Here is a 20,826-nt window from a genome sequence, read left to right as displayed (position 1 = left end):
GTCTCATGCCTATTCTGTGCCTTAATTTTCTCATCTTCTATTTGTTTTGAGACTCATATAGGAGAGTCAATATGGAATGTTTTTGATAATATGAAATATGGGACTTTTTCATTTTTTTTTTAACTTTTTTCAATTGTCTGAGCAATCTATTCATTAGGCTAAGGGCATTTGCTGATTAATCTTTGACTTCCATCTTTTCACCATCTATAAAACATTGATAATAAGAGTACTTTTAGGGTAACTATAACATGTAATTTGTCAACCACTTCTATTTTAACAACTTTGGCCATGACGAAAACAATATTCATCAAAGCATCTGAAACTAACAATGAGTATGGAGTTCTGGATCCCGTAGTGACAATGTCAAAAACTCTCAGGTTGCACTCTCTAATATTCAGTGACCCACAACTACCACAAACTTTGACAGATGTAAATCACACTTCCAATAATGTTGTCAGGGATCAGCAGGATTATGACAACTGAAAGTATTTTTTAGATATGATTAAGGATGTTTATATCAGAAATAAACCAAAAAGCCATTTGTTGTAGAACTTTTTGTTTTCAGAAAAAAAAAATAAAGACAAAAGTTATTTTTTGTCTTTTGAATGTTATTTTTTGCTTTCCCTTTTCAAACTAGACAAATTTCAACTATGAAAAAATCTAAAAGTAACAATTTAAAAAATAAGAGTACAAGTCTAATGATTTAAACAATTCTCTGCTTTCTCTATCTCACTAATATTTACTTTGTTTTTTAGGGACATTTAGGATTGATGGGACCTGAGGGAGACCCAGGAATTCCAGGGTACAGGGTAAATATTTATAATTGAAAAAGCATATTCTCATGAAAACATTTTTATTAAAGATGATATCCCAAATTTGCAAATTATCTCTGTTAAACCTTTCTAACATATTTAGGCCTCATCCTCCTAGACAGTGAATCCTATTTTTCATTTCAGAATAGTACAATATCTAATACCTAGGTAGAGCATGTTTAAATGTCTACTTGTCCTTTGTAGGGCCATCAGGGTCAACCAGGACTCCCTGGATTGCCAGGACCTAAAGGAGAAAAGGTTTGCGTATATATTGGCTTTCTAACACTAAGGTTAAACATTGAGTTTATGAATTATTCCTGAAAGACTGCATTGAGAAAATTTCAAGGAATAAAAGAAGCACTTTTAAAGTTGAAAATTTTACTAGTTCTGGAAGAAAAAAATAAATATGAAGGAGCTAAAATTTAAATAAATTATTAAAATATCTTCCATGGGTTGTCTCAAGACTGAGCTAAAATAATAATATTATGAAAATACTTTGCAATCTGTAGATCTTTGTAAAAGTAAAATTAATTAATTATGTAAATAAATTGTAAGGCTCTAGATTAAATCATTAATTATACCACATTTATATTAGGAGTCTTTGAGGCAGGAGAGTCAGGATCAAGCAATCTTGATTGTTGCCCAGGCTGAACTCAAACTGATCAAGTAATCCTCCCGCCCCAGGCTCCTAAGTACGACAAGTGTGTACCACCACATCTGGCTTATTTATATTAAAGATTAAAATTTTTTGATGATTTAGGAATAACTACAGCAGTACTTTTAATTTTTAATATCATTGAAAACCTGACATTTTAAGAATATTTCTGAGCTGCTTCTTACGTAATTAAAGCAGATTGATACTTCCAAGAAGAACTCTGTACAAATTACAACTCTGTATAAAATATCATATGCTTAGTTTCTTACATCAAAGTTTTCCACTTAAGATAAAATCAAACTGCTTTTCCTAATACATTAAAAAATAATAGGTTGTGTATTTTTGAAGGTTATTTTATTTATTGAGTTGTTTATAAATCATTATTTTCATTTTAGGGCTACCCAGGAGAAGATAGCACAGTCCTAGGACCACCTGGACCTCGAGGTGAACCAGTAGGTCTTTTTCTAAAATAATTCTGATTATTCAAGATAAAATAAAATTATATAATAGATTCACAACACCAATTACATCTTTTCAAGGAGTTTTCTTTTGTTAGTTTTATAACATGGTTTGATAGGAGAGCAATATTTATGGTCACAAAATCTAAATGATATGAAAGTCTTTAATATGAAAAATATTAAAGGTCAAAATTCTTAGCATAACATATAGGGTTAATATAGTGACTTCCCAAATCTAACTTTCTGCATTTAAGCCATGATAACTTTTACAAAGATTATCAGAAAACTTAAACACTCTAGACATTTTAGGCTACATATTTCTTTAATTATTATATTCAGATTTATTTCTAAATATTAAAAAATCTTATCTATATACTTCTTATATCAGTTTACACACAGTTGCCAAGTGATTTCTAAACTCCTCTAACCAGTTATTAGAACCAATAACCTTTAAATATCACTGCTCTGTAGTCTCACAATTAAAATCTTAAGGGCAACTATAACCATGGTTTCTAAAAAGTAGCTATTATAGCTTTGATTATCTGAATAACTGTCTCTGTGTTCATGTTTGACTAAAACAATGTCTAAAGACCATATGTAAATTAAATGGATTAAATGAAAATTCTTAGTTCATAGAAATAAATATTATATAATTGGCTATGTTTTCCATTTCTCTTATACCATTATATACAGTAAAAGAATCCTAAGGCACAAGGATCAAAACATGTAGTCACTCCTGATATTTTGATCTGGCTCTTTGAAGATGGTTGAAAGTTATACTTTGTTTTCAAAATAGGAAAGATTCTAAAATTTTCTAATTAAATCAGGCCATCTCATATAAAGGCAATAGGTATATAGATATCTAAAGGAATATGTAAGCTTCTTTATCAAATAATATTCTAGTCTCCCTAAACCACTAAGAGAGGGAAATATATGGAAATAATGTAAAAATGTTCAAGCAAATGGAAAAAACTTGGCAAAAGGAGTAGTAGTGGTTGTTTTCCCAGATTTAAGTATGCCAAAATCAAAGAATGTCAGCTAAAATGTAATATATATATATATATATATATATATATATATATAAACAGTCTAGCATAACAATAATAGTTTTATCCAGTAGACACGAGACAGGCATGAAACTTAAACCACAAAGATTCTAAATAATTAAAGCCGAGTCAGGGATTATGGTATTGACATTATGTCTCTTACCTTTCTCCACAAAAGAGTAAGTTAAAATTTGTCAATTAATGATCTATAATAAATTCTATGTTTTGCCAATTAATTTTTTTTTTTTTTTTTGAGACGGAGTCTTGCTCTGTTGCCAGGCTGGAGTGCAGTGGCACAATCTCTGCTCACTGCAACCTCTGCCTCCTGGGTTCAAGCGATTCTTCCGCCTCAGCCTCCCGAATAGCTGGGACTACAGGCTTGTGCCACCACACCCGGCTAATTTTTGTATTTTTAGTAGAGACAGGATTTCATCATGGCGAGAATGGTCTCGATCTGTTGACCTCGTGATCCGCCCGCCTCGGCCTCCCAAAGTGCTGGGATTACAGGTGTGAGCCACCACGCTCGGCTTTGCCAATTAATTTTAATGTAAATTTTTGCTCAGATGGAAGGTCTTAGTGGGTGCTGATATTCATTACTAGTAGATAATTTGATGATTTATTATATTAAATATTTTCTATTAGGAATGTTCAGGAAAAGTAAGTCTGAGTTTATTAGGTTAATTTCTGGCTTAAGGATTAAAATTAATAAGTGTAATTTTTTAGGTTAATTTATGTCTTGAGAATTAAACATTTTACAGATTAAATAGACTTTTATTCTGTGACTGTGTCTCCCTCTCTTGCCCAGGCTGGAGTGCAGTGGTGCAGTCATGGCTCACTGCAGCCTCGAATACCAGGACTAAGTGATCCTCTCACCTCCTAAGTGGCTAGGACTGCAGGCTCATGCCACCAGGGCCAGCTAATTTTTATTTATTATTTTTTAATTTTTTTAGAGACAGGATCTTGCTCTGTTGCCCAGGCTGGTCTCAAACCCTTGAGCCCAAGCGATCCTCCTACCTCGGCCTCCCAAACTACTGGAATTACAGGCATGAGCTATCACACCCAGCCAGCAATAGACTTTTTCATGAAGAATAGTAAAGTAGGATTTACAATATAAATATCTTTTAAAAGATCACTTAAACATAATCTTCCGTAATCATTGGAATTACATACTGAACTGTCCTACTCAAATCTTTTTCAATCATTTTAACGTTTAGTAAAAATGTAAATTATTTTAGCATCATTTATAACATACTGTACTCATTGAAACATTTTGTTGTTTTGTTGTTGCTGTTGCTGTTATTTGAGAGAGAGTCTCACTCTGTTGCCCAGGCTGGAGAGCAGTGGTGGAAACATGACTCACTGCAGCCCCGACCTCCTGGCCTCAAGTGATTCCCTGCTTCAGCCTCCCAGGTAGCTGGGGCTATAGTCACGTACCACCATGGCTAGCTAATTTTTAAATTATTTGTAGAAACAGGGTCTCACTTTATTGCCCAGGCTGGTCTCAAACCCCTGGGCTCGAGGGATCCTCCTGCCTCAGCCTCCCAAAGTGCTGGGACTACAGGTGTGAGCCACCACACTAGGTGAAAATATTCATATTTTTAATTGGGCCACATTTTTCAATAATTTTCATAGTAGAATCATTATAAGATTTCTTTATATAATTCAGTGGTTAGTGTATTTTGATGTTCTTATTGAAATTCAATATTTTGAAATTAATGGAGCTAAACAAATCATATATTTGTTTTTATTTTTTGACAAAAGAATAAACCACACTAATTGTATCACCTGCATTCACATATAGTTTGATCCATCTGTAAAAGTGATTGTTTTGTGTATGGTCTCTGTAGGGTCCAGTCGGGGAACAAGGAGAGAGAGGAGAGCCTGGAGCAGAGGGATTTAAGGTAATTTCAAGTTATACCCTTTGCTTCTAAATTTAAATAGTGTTCTCTGTGTTTCTATTCCATTTCAAATGAAAATAAGCATTACTGTATTGAGATAATTAGTAACGTCTTTTGTTTTTAATCCTAGCAGAAACATCTATTTTCTCCTCCTCCTTCCTAGAATCATCTTTGTCTTTTCCCAGTTGTGCTTTTTCTCATCATTCAGATCTCAACTGAAATGTTACCTCCTGAGAGGCCTTCTCTAACTTTATCTAAAAATAGATCTAGAACAATCACTCTGGACCATAATACTTGATTTCCTTCATGACATTTTATGCTATATTTTCTTGTCACTTTTTAAATATATTTGTTTCTTTATTGTTTGTCTTCCTCCACCAAAATGTATGATCCATGAAAATAAAATCTTGTCTCTCATATTTATCATTATATCCCCAATTTCTAAAACACAAAGTTCCTGGTGTTTAGTAGGAATTCAATAAAGAGGTGTCAAGTTAGTTATATAATATCCCTCTCAGGAATGGAAAAGGATAAGAATTGACTTAAGCCTTTATATTGACTTTTTATTGACTTAAGGCTTAAGTCAATTCTTATCGTTTTCCATTCCTGAGAGGGATATTATATGACTAACTTAATCAGCTAAAATTAGACTTTGTGTAGAACTTACTCAGTGTTATTTTTTAGAGTCACATTTGTTTTAAGAATGTTCTGTGTCCCTGCCTTATATCTCTTCCCTCTCTATTTACGTTGTCAATTGCTTTATAGAGTTAGAGGTTGCCTCCTGTCTCCCTATAGTTCCTGTCTTATTCCTTTGCTCAAAGCATTCTTTACTTGCCTGTAACATTATGTAATCTTTATATAAATCCCATCTGTCCTTCAGAATTTCGCTCAAATTCCCTTTTTCACTGATCCACTAACAGTAATCTTACCCTCTCCTGTAGTCCTGTAATAATATTATTATTTAAATCATTCAACACAAATATTATTCTTTTTTTGCTAATTGTTTATTTTATTTATTTACTTATTTTTTTGAGACAGAGTCTTGCTCTTTCACCAGGCTGGAGTGCAGTGGTGCAGTCTCAGCTCACTGCAATCTCAACTTCCTGGGTTCAAGCAATTCTCCTGCCTCAGCCCCCTGAGTAGCTGGGACTACAGTTGCACACCACCAGGCCCAGCTAAGTTTTGTATTTTTTAGTAGAGACGGGATTTCACCATGTTGGCCAGGATGGTCTCGATCTCTTAAACACATGATCCGCCCACCTTGGCCTCCCAAAGTGCTGGGATTACAGGAATGAGCCACCGCGCCTGGCCGCTAATTGTTTTTTTAATGTGTAGTGTCTTCGCTCTCCACTTTGCATATGTCTTCTTTCTTTCTTGTACAATGTCTGGGTCTGATCCCTGTACATAAGCTTTTAGTAATGAATTGATGAATTAATTGATCTGATACATCTCTCTGTCAAGGTAAAATTTCTGTGATCATGTCTGAAATTCAGATTTATATTAGCCAAACTAAATGGACAAAATGATGATAGATAGATAGATAGATAGATAGATAGATAGATAGATAATCATTGATTAGTTGATTTTTCTCAAGCCAGAGGAATCTAAAAAATTAACTTTCATTTCCGAAAACTCTCTTTGAAGCAGATGTTGAGAGTATTTCTAAATGTTTGTGAAATTATTGTGATGATCATTTTTTTTTCTGTTTTCAAAGAAACATTTTTAGTAGGTTATATGTGTTCTGTTTCCAATTTACATAGCATTTGTATCTACAAGAAAGTCCTTTCTGCACCTACCATTCCTCAGATTCTTGCAGCTTAAAATATTGAGTATTCCAGGATATCATATTTTGGTAGTGTGTCTTGAACCCCATCATGTGCAACGATCACCACTGTCTGGTTCCAAACATTTTCACCACTTCCAGAAGGAAGCCCCTACCCATTAACCAATCACTCCCTATTCCTCCCAGTTTCTGGAAACCACTTTTCTTTTTTTCTCTGCATTGCATATTCTGGATATTTCATATAAATAGAATCATACAACATATATCCTTTTGTGTCTGGTTTCTTTCACTTAGCATAATGTATTACAAGTTCATCCATATTATAAAATATATCAATATTTTATTCTCTTGTGTTACTGAATAATCACCTGGCTTTTACAAACACGTGTTTATAGTCACAAACATCTTTATAATCATGGTGAACTCATGATTATCCTGCAGGAGAAAAGAAATGGAATGAATAATGCATATTTTGCTTCTGTTTGGTTGTGACCTATTAGACATTTTTAAATTCTTCTCACTAACCTTTGTTCTTTTTTCCCCTTGAAGAAACTTAGAATGACAAAAATCAAGAGTTGTGCTCATTATTATTAATGCATACTTCTTTGTAGTGACATCCTTTATGTGTTATGTATGATAACCTTTCTAAAAACTTGTCTCTGGTCATTAAGCTTATATTTGAGTGTCTGCCATGGGCCAGGAGAAGAGCTAGGGGCCATGAAGATTACATTGGACATCCCAGACACAATCTCTGCCCCCATGGACATCACATAAATATATAAAAAATAAAGAATAAGAACATTTGATCAGTATAAAAATAGACATAGTGAATTTTAGCTTTAAAATGTATAAAGTTATTTCATGTTCTTTCATAAAAGGAAAAACAATTATAGCTGTCATCCTACAAACTAAAACTATACATCACATAGATCAAGATGAATTTATTTGAGGCTTGAGAGAGCCAGAGGGAATAAATGTATTATCCTGGCAACAGCCAATTTTTAAAGCTATAAATGGAAACATTTTATTTAAAGGTATAAATGGAAACATAAATATCTAAGATTAACTCAAGCTAAACTTAAGAGAGAAGAAGTCCAGAAAAACCTTGAATAAATTATGTTGTAGCTCAAAGTCTTTTTATTTGGGTTTGGCAATGGTCGTAGAATTTTTACACACAATGAAATAACTAAATCCCAACTAGGCCTTCACTCCTTAGCATCTGACATGCAGATCTAAATAGCTATTGGACATCATCACAGGCACCTCAAACTCAGTATATGCCAAACCATAATACCTCATCCTTTGCAAATCTGATCTGATCCTACTCTTGTTATGTCCTTATTTCCGTGATTAGTATCCAGTCATTCAGGTGTCCAGGCCAATAGATGAATATTCTTTCTCCCTTTCTCTGTCTCTGTCTGTCTCTCTCTCTGTCTCTCTCTCACTCACTCTATCTCTATCAATCTTTTTCTTCCCTATACCCCTACTCATCTCTCACATTCAGTCAACGACTTCTTTTGACTCTTAAATGTTTCTGAAATCTAGCTACTTTGTGCTACTTTAGTTCAGGCTCTCATCATTTTTCGCCAAAATTATTTCAGTAGCTTCCCAATTAGACTCCCTGTCCCCAGTCATAGCTCCCTCAGATCTGTTTTCTACCTAACATGTTCTGTCAGATGCATCCCTTTATTTCCCATGCTATTCCTTCTGCCAGAATGTCCTTAGTAACTCATTCTTCAAGATCGAACTTATCACTTCCCTTATAAAACTTCTGTAAGTTCCTTTGGCCATTCAACTTATCCCACCACTAATATTATCTGACAAATTCCATCACTTTCCTTAACCTCTCCTGCACAATTTTGTAATAACATTTACTATGGCATATTTAATTTTTACCATTACGGAAGAATGGTCATAGTCAATTTTCGGAGGGATAGAATGGACCAAAGTAATAGTAATGAAACCTTTAGAATGTAGGTTTATCTTGGTGAGATTTACATTCATACTTCACAAAGCCAGGAGAGGCAGTTGGTTATTCTATGATCATTCTGAAAATAGTTCTGTAAAACTACATATAGGGATGGTGGAAAAGCCATAATTTGGCGTGATAGTTCGGAGTTTTGTAGTTTGCTCATATTCTCACTCTCACTTCAGCTCCAGCTTTCACCAGCCACTGCTTTCCTGAATCCTGTTTGATAAGGGACCCTCAAGTAGTCATATTTACTTGTACCACACTCTCTCTTGATTGAGCAGATTCTGTTAATTGCTGGCTCTGCTCATGTTTTGCTAAGGGTCATGTGTGATCATGGTTTTCCCTTTAGTGTGGCCATGTGCTATATTGAAGCTTATAGAAGCTTTCCAGACCAGCCTTTCTCTCTTGCCACTGTTCTTTTTTTTTTGAGAGGGAGTCTCCCTCTGTCGCCAGGCTGACATTCAGTGGCGCAATCTTGGCTCACTGTAACACCACCTCCCAGTTTAAAGCGATTCTCCTGCCTCAGCCTCCTGAGTAGCTAGGACTACAGGTGCATGCCACCATGCCCAGCTAATTTTTTATATTTTTAGTAGAGACGGAGTTTCACCATGTTGGCAGAATGGTCTTGATCTTTGACATTGTGATCTGCCCACCTCAGCATCCCAAAGTGTAGGATTACAGGCATGAGCCACCACGCCCGGCCTGCCACTGTTCACTTCCTTAAACAGGTTTCATTTCCTTTATCAGGAAGTTGAAACTTAAACTATAAACATTTGCCTCGGAATACAAACAGAAGACTTCAACTGACCTTTCTGTAAGAATAAATATTGTAAGCCCATGTATGCAATCTCATCTTCTAGCGCAGGAGATGGGACTGATAACTCTTTCCTAAGGCATTCTTTCTGTAATATACAGAAAATAGGAAGAAAGAAATCTGATTGAGTAGAACAGCAGGAAAGGGGATAAAAAAGATTACACACAGAATTCTTCCTGCATAACTCTCATCTGAACACACTTCTGGGTTGTTGCTAGTTTCTATTTACACACTTGAAAAGGGAAATGTGGTAGGTCAGCATTCCGTCTTAGGAAAACTAAGGTGATGACAGATTGCCGAATGTCAGAGTCATGTGGTGTTTCTTGGTATTATATCAAGTAACTGCTCCCAGTCTTCAGCGCAGTAAATCTACTGTCCAAATAGCTGTGAACTTAGTTTCAGCTAAGTAAAATGGAGACTATAGTACACTTTCAGAGGAGGAAGAACTTGAAAAAGAAATGTATTCTCAAACTCTGTTCCTTTGGTTATTGACTCTATTAGTTTCCTGAGGCTGCTACAACAAATTACCACAAAATGGGTGGCTTACAACAATAGAAATGTAATTTTCTCAGTCCTAGAAACCAGAAATCCAAAATCAAGGGATCAGCAGAGCCACACTCCCTCTAGAGGCTCTAGGGCCACACTCTGCCTCCTCCAGTTTCTGGTGGCTGTCAGCATTTCTATGACTGCATGTCTCCAATCTCTGACTCTGTCTTCGCCTGGCCTTCTCCTCTGTTGTCCGTGTCAGTCTACCTCTGTGCACTTTTTAATGGATTTCGGGCCCACGTGGATAATGCAGGATAATCTTATCTTGAGATCCTTAACTTAACAACATCTACAAAGACCCTTTCTCCAAACAAGATCACATTCACAGGTTCTGGGGATTAGGACATAGACACACATTTGGGAGGCTACCATTCAACCTGCTACATTAATTCACATTTTAAAAAAACAAGAAGAAGAAAGAAAGAAAGAAAACCCTAACTTGTTCTTGGTCACCATAATATCCGACAGCTATTATGTTCTTTTCTATTTCCAAGAAGAATCATAATCTATATGACATTAAAATTGAGCTTTGCAACACTTTGCTACCATTTTAGGTAATAGTAACCTATTCTCTTAAATCACATGCCTCTACTTACTCTAATAATGTAATCTTTTCTATTACTAGGGACATGTGGGTGTGCCAGGACTAAGAGGTGCCACTGGACAACAAGGACCCCCAGTATGTTTTGAAAGCATTATTTCTAAAATTAACATTAATATAACTTATTTGGTTTCTGCTTCATATGTGATTTTTATTTTGGTTTCTACTAAAGGGCGAGCCAGGTGACCAGGGTGAACAAGGACTAAAAGGAGAGAGAGGATCTGAAGTAAGTTTAAATTATTTAAGACAATTTGAGATTTATAGTTAGCAGTTTTAGAAAGCAGGAGCACAAGAAGTTGCTATTTATTATAATTCAAATTATGTAGAATATGGATCACTGTAGGTCTCTAAATAAGGTGTTTTTCAATAATTATGCTAATACAAAATTATTGATTGAGTCCTTTGTTTTGACTATCATCCAAACTTTTCTTTACCAGAAGCCTATTCTGGCTTTGTGAAAATTGCCTAAGTTGTCTCAAATTAATAATATGTTCTTGAGGTTTCAAGCAGAAATACCAACAAGACTTTAAACTAATATTATAAGGTAAAGAAACATATCAGTCAAACCTATATGGTTGTTGTAGAAAGTATTAAAGAAGAAAATCATTAAATGATAATTGTTAAAGCATGGTAAGGAAGACTTGGTTTACGACCATTGCAATGGGTATAGTGCCCACTGCAATGGGATTTTGCAGCAGGGAGGAGAGATTGGACTCCGCTCCAAATATAACATGGGCAAGTAGGAATTCATAACAAAGGAAGAGATTGAGTATGAGTGAATGGAAAATTACTTAAGAGGAAACACCAGGGGCAAGGGGAATTTTGGTTAAACCAACCTAACAAGATTTTTGCTGAAGACAGGCCAAGTTCATCAGACATCAACTGCAGGATAATCAGACATCAGATGGGGGATGGTAGAGGATGAGGAATCCAATTAGATATCAAATATCAAGAGTGATCAGATATCAAGAGTGAAGGTTCTTGCCAACCTGACTTGGCAGAGTTTGTTGCTAAAACTGGATTTTACAAGGAAGTACATGGAGGGCCTAGAAGATTCAGAAGCCTGACTAAAGTTCAACCAATTAAAGAATCATTGTCATAAGAGTGGAAAAAGTTGTTTATGTGACACAGACTCATAATTGGTTTAAAAGATGTTTTTTCATAAGGCAAATCAAGTATCTGTCAAGCAAACTAAAAATCTGTTGGTTTACTGAATTTGGTCTTCTCTTTCCATGTGGCCAGATAGACATTTCCTCAATCTTACATAGCAAGCAGCTTTGTCATGTACACCTTCAATTCATTACTGCCCTGTTTTTCAGGCATTCTGACTTCACATGCTGTTGATTTCAGATTAAATTCTTAAGAAAGTGTGCTCTAGAGTTAATAATAAATTAGATGAGAATAGATAAAAGTGGCAAATTTGAGATTGTGTTTCTCCTGGTTTGTTAAGCAGTCTTCACCCATACTTGTGTTTTCCACTTATGGGAGTAAGTAATAAAATGGGGTTGAATCAATTATGTTAAATAAGCATTCACTTACCTAGAACCCATTTTGAATAGCCTTGGCATCTATTCAGTCACTTTCTGTTAGGTTCTCTAATAAATAATATTAAAAATAAAAATATCCTATCAAAGATAATCCTAAACAAGAAAAAAAGCAGAGAAAGAAGATAGTTAACTCATTCACTTGAATTTTTAATATCCAAATTGGAAAAAGTCATGGAAAACATTGGAAACCTGGAACACTGCTACTGCTGTCATGCTCATATTTGCAATAAGTGCCTAAGGATGCAAGTGCTATCCAGCATTTGATCCTAAAATGTCTACTTTTTTACAATTAATGTTTTCATATTTACAGGTTTTCTTTTTCCATCTTGAGATATCTCAGGAATAAGATATTTTCTGATGCTTATTAGCATATGTTAAAATTATGCTGATGAATATCAAATATTCTTACTAGTCAACTGCCTCTCTAGCCTAAATGGTCAGCTCTGCAAATTGGAGCTGAAAGATGCTAAGAAGCCATAGTTTAATTTCTGTATAATCCAGGTGAGCTAGTTCTTTCCTACTTTGGGGAATACTGGCATACAACCCAAGGACACATTAAAAAGCCTCTTAGAATTTAAAAAAGTATTAATTGCTATAAGAATAACAACTGACTGTGTATTATTTACTAGGGACACCTTCAGTGGCCAGATGGGTCCTGTCCAATTGCTGTCATCTTGTTTTTGCAAAGCTTTAAATTTATTTTTTAGATTGGAAATGGCCCTTTAAAATCATCTGGATAACCCTCTCAATTTTCAGACGAAGAAATTTAAATCCCAGATAGATTATGAGTTACCTAAAATCACAGAACCATTTAGCAACAGAAGCAATACTAGAAACTTTATTTCCTAGCTCCTGTTATTATGCAGAAGCCTATTACTTATAATCTTTTAAAAATTAAGTAAAATATGATTAATTTAACTTAACCATTCAATTCATTCATTGGACATAAGACTGTGGGCAGCTGTAAAGAAAAAGTTAGAGCAAGTCAAAACCAATTGCAGAACCACTATATTTTTAAAAAGATTTATAATGCAAATGTGAGCAAACTGTCCTATAATGACTCTCAAAGACCAAAACTCAAGCCAAAACCTTTTTTCTCCCAAAACAAAATTCCAGATTTCAATGAATTGAAATTTCTTGGTTAAAAAAGAGAAAATCATTTTTGCTTAACTTTCTAAATCTTTTTGCTTTATAAAGCTGCCTTCTCAAAGAGTATTAGAACTAGTGAAGTATCTAGGTAACTGTCCTTCAGCCTCATTTAAACAAAAAATAACAAGGGTTTGGATTGACATTGCATATTAAAAAGTATTTCCCTTATCAAAAGAATTAGATTGCTTTCTCTAGTAGTCTGTGAGCCAGTATAGTCTCAACGAACGGAAGCCTTTTAAAATGGATCCGATTTCAAATGGGCCACTATACATATTTTTTAGTGCTACCCAGGCAAAAAAGAAAGCACAATTTTATATGTACTGTATATCTAATCCATTGACTGCCTTTAACTCCATTCACTCAAATATCCTACATTTGATTGATTAGAGTTTTCTCCATTTGCTCACTTCTCAAATTTGGAGTTACAGATAGTAGGGAAGATGGGTGGAAAATAAGTTCAGTTTTCAGTCATCATCTGTTCACACTAGTGTCCCCTGAAATGCACATCATCCCTTTTGGCCCGCAGTTGCTATCATCACACCGTGTTGGCATCTACCTTGGCCCTCCTGGCAGAAGTACTTTGTCCTATGCTGGCATGTGCAGCTATTTTCTCATCTCAGGTACAAGACTTCCTCAGGCCTCTAACGGCCATCTTCTTCTGTTCTTGGTCACATATAAATAACATTCTCTGCTCCCCACACCATACAGGCTTCTTGGAGGACTCAGAAAGGCATTCTTAAGCCCACTGTTCTACACATCTCATGCAGAGATTTTTACTCTAATTATGACACTCAGTATACTTTATGTGGACTTCTCAATGAGAATTTTAGTCTTCCTAGGCATCACTTCTGCACCCAGATCCCCAAACTTATCTGAGAGCACAAGTGTTTCTCTCTACCCTTTGAAAGACTCAAGAGCAGGCAGGGCATGGTGGCTCACATCTGTAATTCCAGCACTTTGAGAGGCCGAGGTGAGCACATCACCCAAGGTCAGGAGTTTGAACCAGTCTGGCCAACATGGCAAAATTCTGTCTCTACTAAAAATACAAAAATTAGCCATGTGTGATGGCGCATGCCTGTGATCCCAGCCACTTGGAAAGCTGAGGCAGGAGAATCATTTGAACCTGGAAGGTGGAGGTTGCTGTGAGCTGAGACCATGCCACTGCACTCTAGCCTGGGTGTCAGAGTAAGACTCGGTCTCAAAAAAAAAAAGGGGAAAAAGAAAGGCTCAAGGACAGCATGAGGGACAAAGCGTTCTTTTCAGAGATCGCTATCAGTATCTAACAGTCTTGCTTCTCGTTTGCTGCTGCTTTTCTTTTTCCCTGACTTGAGGATATTTATTCCCTTATGTGAGAAAAACTGTTACTTTATTATTTTAAATCTATTCTTTACAGCATAATTTTATTATTTGAGTCCTTTCTAACAAACCTTGGTTTTTAACTTAAAGATAGACTTTTAATATTTAGGACTCAGGCTTTTGTATTTAAAAAACATGATTTTGAAAGTGAAAATATATTTTTTTCAAACTGTTACCTCTATTATGAGTTTTGCTGGACTATTTTGAAATTCATAAGCCAAGGAAAAGTCTATTTTGAAAATCAAAAGTATAGAACAGATATATCTCTTTGCATAAAAAGAAATACTATAAAGGAAAAAATACAATGATTAACATAATTGCATATTATCATGACTCATATGCTATTTAATAAGTATTATTTAAGATGACTGAAATTACAACTTTTTTCTAATATTTAAAGGAGTCTTTGTTTATTTTACTTTTTTATTGTGTTAGGAAAGACATGTTTTACTTATAGGGATCGTATGCTCTAGAAATGTGTATATTTTAATTAAACCTAGGCCACCAACTGTCCCACTTTCTGATTTCCTCATCTTTAGAAACATTTTGCATTAGTGACTTCTAAGACAAGTACAAGTTTTCAAAGTTGAAAGTACAACCCACAATCCTTATATCTTTCTGTTATCAAATCCTTAAAAAGTTAGATTTTTATCTCTTAGAGAAGATCCTCTTTGTCTCTGTGACAACATATACTATTTCTTCATAAAATGTTTAAGCTCATTGTCAAAAAACATAACATGTCTTAAAGTTGTTTGTTATTGTTGTTAAACTGAATCTTTAGCACAATTTGTCTTCAAAATTGAATAACTTAACGTCCTATTTTAGTGGGATTATCCTGTTTATGAGAACTTCTGATGATTTCTGAGAAATGTGTCTGGTAATGACAATGTGATTGTTTTTCTTATTTGTGAACCAAATCACTCTTTTCACATTTTCTTATTTAAATACTTTTAGAATATCATCAGAACAATGGCATGATTTGCAAAAGCAAAGTTCCTAACTATCCTGGCAGAGCTATTACTGCTGAATCAATTATGACTTAAAACATCTCACACATTGAAAAACAAACAGTTCCGTGGGAAATAAATATCTTTTCCTTGAATCACAAGTATGCTCTTCTCTGTTCTTCCAGAGAAGCACATTTTAGGCTATCAGTTCATGTTCCTCTTACCACACTATAAGTGCCTTGCAAGGAGGAACTTTGCCTTTGCCTTCCAAGCACGTAACAGAGTCCCTGATACATGATACTCAATAAATGTTTACTGAATTGAGTAAGTTAGTGGCCATTTTCAAAAGGAGGTCAAGGCCCTTCCTGAAATAGGGACATTTATTAAATAATCTTTTCAGTTCCTTTTAGAAGTACGATTTAAATTCTTAAATCATATAATTTAGATCTGCAAGGAAATTCCTAGATGATCTTGTCAAAGTTTCTCATTTTCAGATGAAGAAGCTGACTCCCAGGAAAATTAAATGGCCATCCCCATGATATACAACTAGTTTGTGCTAGTTCTTGCTGCAGCATCCAGGTCTCAGTGTTCTTTTCTATGGCTTCAGTTTAAGTAAGTTTATTATAGTCCATTGACAGCTGTTCTTTCCATTTTTAGGGTCATAAGGGGAAAAAAGGAGCTCCTGGTCCTTCTGGAAAACCTGGAATTCCTGTAAGTAACAGGACTCTTTTATCTTTCTTGCTTTTCTAAATGGAACTGGCAACTTTAGCAAGCAGAAGAGTTTGGGGCCAATTGTGTCATCATGTTGGATAAATCAGATTGTCTTTTTAAAAAAATTTAAACCCATGCTGGAACACGGAGGGAATAAAATATGACCATTAACTTAAAACCAAACTTACTGTTTAAATATAAGTCCCTGCAGTTGGAGGATGCTATTCTCCTGAAGCCCTCCCTGTTATGAAGCCCTCCCTGTGGACTCATGCTTCTGACAGTGAACCACTGAAAAACAGGGAACTTAGAATCATAACATGAATGGTGACAAAGGTCAGAGATCTTCAAGCATAATTAAAATGACATGAGCTAGATTTTAATTAGAGGACTCAGCCTCTCATTCTCTAGTCAAATAAAAAGTCTTTTAAAATGTTAATCTTTTCATCAAAGACAAAGATCAATTTTTACCTTGCCATCAATTTCCTCTTCTAGCCAGGCAGATATATATAGACTGTTTAGCAAAGACTTCTGATTTCTCCTAGCCAAGGATTAGATGACTGCTTTGGGTGACCTCTATTGCTTTGAAAAAAAAAAATTGAGAGAAAATGAATATAAATTATAAGCACACTCAGATCAGAGATACTTACATATAAAATTCAGTTGCCCAAGGGTAGAAACAAAATGTTCAGACCTTGCTTCAGTCATATAATTATCTGATTCAAAGTGGCAGCTAAAAAGCCATAATTTATTTATTGGGAAAATAACACAATTCAAGGTTTGGCAAATGGGGAATGATAGCCTGTATCCTAAGCTGACAGGTGCATATAGCTAACCTTTTCTCCACAGTTATATAAAATATTGGTTGACACAATGAGAAATAGCAGGGAATTACACTAAGGCCCATTAAGTTACACAGTAAATTGCTGATTATCTTGGCATTTTTGTTTGGGGAACTTTTAAAGACTTTTAAACTTTTAAAGGTATCTGTTGAATCCAAATAGTAAATTGTTAAAGAATCCAGGAAACAGGAAAATTTGTCCTAAAGCAGAATATGAAAATGTTAACTTCCCCAACTCAATAAATAAAAAAGTGTTTGTCATCTTAACATCTTTTCAGCATATCTACAATCCAAATAATTTTTAATTATCAAGGGACTTCAAGGCCCACCTGGACCAAAAGGCATACAAGGATACCATGGAGGAGATGGCATTTCAGGAAACCCTGGAAAAGTTGGGTCACCAGGAAAACAGGGACTTCCTGTGAGTAGTATGGATATCTCTTTGCTTATTACTTCTTATGTATGTGTCTCCTTGCTGACCATAGATATTTTGGCTATTTTAGTTTTGGCATTGGCTCTGATTAATCAATTCATTTCTTTAATAGTTATTTTTCAGTTCTATATAGGATTTCCAGGAAATGTCAATAGTTACATTCTCTTCAGTATTTTATATCTACTAACTCATGATATTAATATTTCCTGCCATTTTAAAAATATAAAAGCTGTTAAAGAAGAACTATAAAGAAACAAAAATTTAAGAACTACACAACCTGGCTGTACTTTGAGTTTATCAAATATTTTAAGCCACCTTTGGAACATTTAGGCCTGGACAGTAACTCAAGGCAGGTTCTTTGAAAAATCATTTTCCCTTTACTTTTATATCCTCAGTATTTTACAAGAATTGTGTGAATATTTTCTCTATGTTCATCTAATTCACTCATTGTGATAGGTCCATCAGCTGTTTCTCTTCTAACTGATGTGTAGGTCTTCATGCTATATATTAACTATATTTTAACTACCAGAAGAACTTTTGGTAGAATAGCAAATCCATGTCTAAAATATGCATCTATTCCTATGAGGACAATCACAGCTAGCTCTAACTGGTCCCCTAAGGAGCATTGCTGTGTTGGGAGCTCAGTGTTAGCCTCTACTTTTGGCAGGTTTGGCAGTCACCAGGGGTGGTAGCCAAATCAGCCTTGGTGAAGAAAAGTCCACATTGTTGGATTTGTGCTAGTGGGCCCATTGAGCAACCACCATGATTATTATGGAAAAAAGTAATGTGATAATGTAAATTCCCTCTTATTTTTATGCAGATTTCTATCTTATTTATTTGATGAGAAATTTAAAAATCATATTTTTGTTTTTGCTTAGCTATTTTCCTTCTTTCCTTCCCTAATGTCATCCTAATTAAGACATTTTTATTCCAGGTTGTTTTTATTTTAAACATTAGAAATAAACACATACTTTTAAGAATACAGTAAAACTTACCTTTTAAATTTCTATTTGGATATGACTATCTATTGATTTGTTGTTCTTTTCTTAGGTAATAAGTCAATCCTGTTGTTTATTCAAATCTAGAATGGTGCTATACCTAAACTCAAATACAAACTAATATTCTTTTTCACTACAATCAGTTATCTTATTTGTTTAAAAAAATGAAATGATGACTTATTATTTCACTAATAAACATATAGTCAGATTCTCTGAAAATATGACTACTGCTAGGAAGCCTTAACATGGTTTCTATTTGTTTTGGAAGAAACATATCAGAGCCTCACAGCATCAGGTTAAGGCCTAGAAAACTTAGCCAGGCTGAATTTTTAATTAAAATAAATATTGTATAGACTTTTGCTAGTAGTATCAGTCTAGTTAAAAGAGATTCATTTGCTATCCCAGTCTTAAAGGGAGTTCATGCACTGGGCTTCCATCTTGATGCTAATCTCCAGACTCACCATGTGATAGTCTTATAATGAGATTGTGAAATTTTTAAAATACAACAGTAAAACCCGTTGAATTGGTCTGACAGTCTATATTTTTGTGGATTAAGTTTTACTGGGAAATGTTATAGTGAATCTTTTCCTATTGCTTTGAGTAAGATTTTTGAGATTTCAAACAAGGAAAACCACATGTGAAAATATGTCATATTTGTTGCTGCTATACACAAGTATAATCATGGAGGTGGGGTGGATGGACCCAATAGTTTATAAGGCTAAATAGCAAATTGTAAGTACCAGTAGTAGTAAATACATTTATTTAATAATGCATTATTAGTAATTAACTTATTAATTAATAGGATCAGGAAGTCATTTGTTGTCAGGCTAAAATACTGCTAATCCAAATATTAATTCCCTATGTGGATAATAGAAACCAGTATCCTACATGTGAGTTTAAGAAAAATTTCAGCTGTTCTATTTATGAGATACTCATCAGAACATTAGTGACACATCAATGTCATTAATTACTTTTTACTTAGGTCATTTAACGGTTCATTGTGACAAATAACTTCTTTATAGCAATATGTAATACCTAGAGGTCCCTCAAGAAGGACTGAAAATTCCGTGGAATGAAAACATTGATATGGATTATAAAATTATGGGCCATTTTCTCTTGAGATCAGATATTGTGGAAATCTGAATGGCCTGTTTACACATTTTGTCTGTGCTTTCTGGACCTGCCAGGTAGCCTAGTCTCAATATATGCCATTTTTATCTAGGAAAATTGTAGCATGGCACTGATTATCTGTTGCTTGTTTCTAGCAAGAAAATACACATTTTCTAACAACTCTACATTTTTCTTCAATATTGAGGTAATACTTAAAGGACAGTAATTCAATGGCTAAGAGAAAGCCAATACAAAAAAATACTGAATTAACACAGATAAAATGTTGATTTCATTCAATGCCACTCTAAACCTTATTCCTAGAATCTGTCACACTAGTTTTATTTGCTGTGTAGGCAAAGGCTCATTTCTGAAATCAAAACACTGGCTCTATCTAGAATACACAAGAATGAGGGGGTCTTAAGGCCAGATAATGAGGCTGTTAGCATTCTAGAGCCCAATTAGGACTTTGGGATATTAGCCAAGCCTGTTTGGTTTAAACAAAAATCTACTCTAGCTAACCTAAGCAGAAAACAAATTATAAGATAGAAATTGGGTTGCTTAGAGAATCAGCTAAAAAGCTTGAAATCCAGGGTCAGAAAACAGTCTGAAATTAAGGATTTCTCACAACAGAACACCCCAGGCAAGAAGTAGTCTAGTTAGGATGCCACCAATGACATTGGCACCAGTCAACACCATTGGAATCTCGGTGCCAATGCTACTGTGCTATGAATAATTTCTAAACTGTCATGCCTCTTCATGCCACTTTTCAAGATTCAAAGACCTGAATGAGATTGTCTAGTAATTTGACCTATATCACCCACCAGAGTCCTGGATGCCAGAGGAGGCAAAAAAAAGTCCTTTGACTTTGGCTTCTTTTATTTTTAGGGTTTTCTACTCCCTCTGTTTGTCCTTTACCTTAGGTACAGAGTTGTTAGGATAATCATATTAATGATTTTATGGCATATTATTAAACTTCAGTTTTTGCATGGACCTACTCTTAGGCTGACTTCCTTTCATCCCCACTCTCATTGCCGTCTCCCTAAGATAGCCCACTATTTTGTAGGTTTTAATGTCTATTTTTATCTGTTATATGTTTTTCCAAAAATATACTACTGGTATTTATGCCTGTCTTTAATTATGGAAATGATATTA

The 20,826-nt window shown here is 34.7% G+C and overlaps 1 protein-coding gene across 5 annotated transcripts in view; it reads left to right on the top strand.

The window, feature by feature from the left end:
* The window catches only part of COL24A1 (collagen type XXIV alpha 1 chain), a 376,867-nt gene that overhangs the window by 286,643 nt on the left and 69,398 nt on the right, over positions 1-20,826 (top strand). For all 5 annotated transcript variants that reach the window (XR_005195651.1, XM_017499851.2, XM_037728289.1 and 2 more), the window contains 8 exons: positions 756-809; positions 1,017-1,070; positions 1,863-1,919; positions 4,819-4,872; positions 10,610-10,663; positions 10,758-10,811; positions 16,242-16,295; positions 17,447-17,554. Coding sequence is in view for 4 of the 5 variants with exons in the window: in XM_017499851.2 (XP_017355340.1) it covers positions 756-809; positions 1,017-1,070; positions 1,863-1,919; positions 4,819-4,872; positions 10,610-10,663; positions 10,758-10,811; positions 16,242-16,295; positions 17,447-17,554 (489 nt within the window). In the remaining variant the exon portion in view is untranslated. The remainder of the gene's footprint in view (positions 1-755; positions 810-1,016; positions 1,071-1,862; positions 1,920-4,818; positions 4,873-10,609; positions 10,664-10,757; positions 10,812-16,241; positions 16,296-17,446; positions 17,555-20,826) is intronic.

This window comes from Cebus imitator, unplaced genomic scaffold, assembly GCF_001604975.1.
Source record: "Cebus imitator isolate Cc_AM_T3 unplaced genomic scaffold, Cebus_imitator-1.0 Scaffold261, whole genome shotgun sequence".
NCBI lineage: Eukaryota > Metazoa > Chordata > Mammalia > Primates > Cebidae > Cebus > Cebus imitator.
Note: the sequence above shows the minus strand (reverse complement) of the source record. Positions and strands in the feature narration are given on the sequence as shown.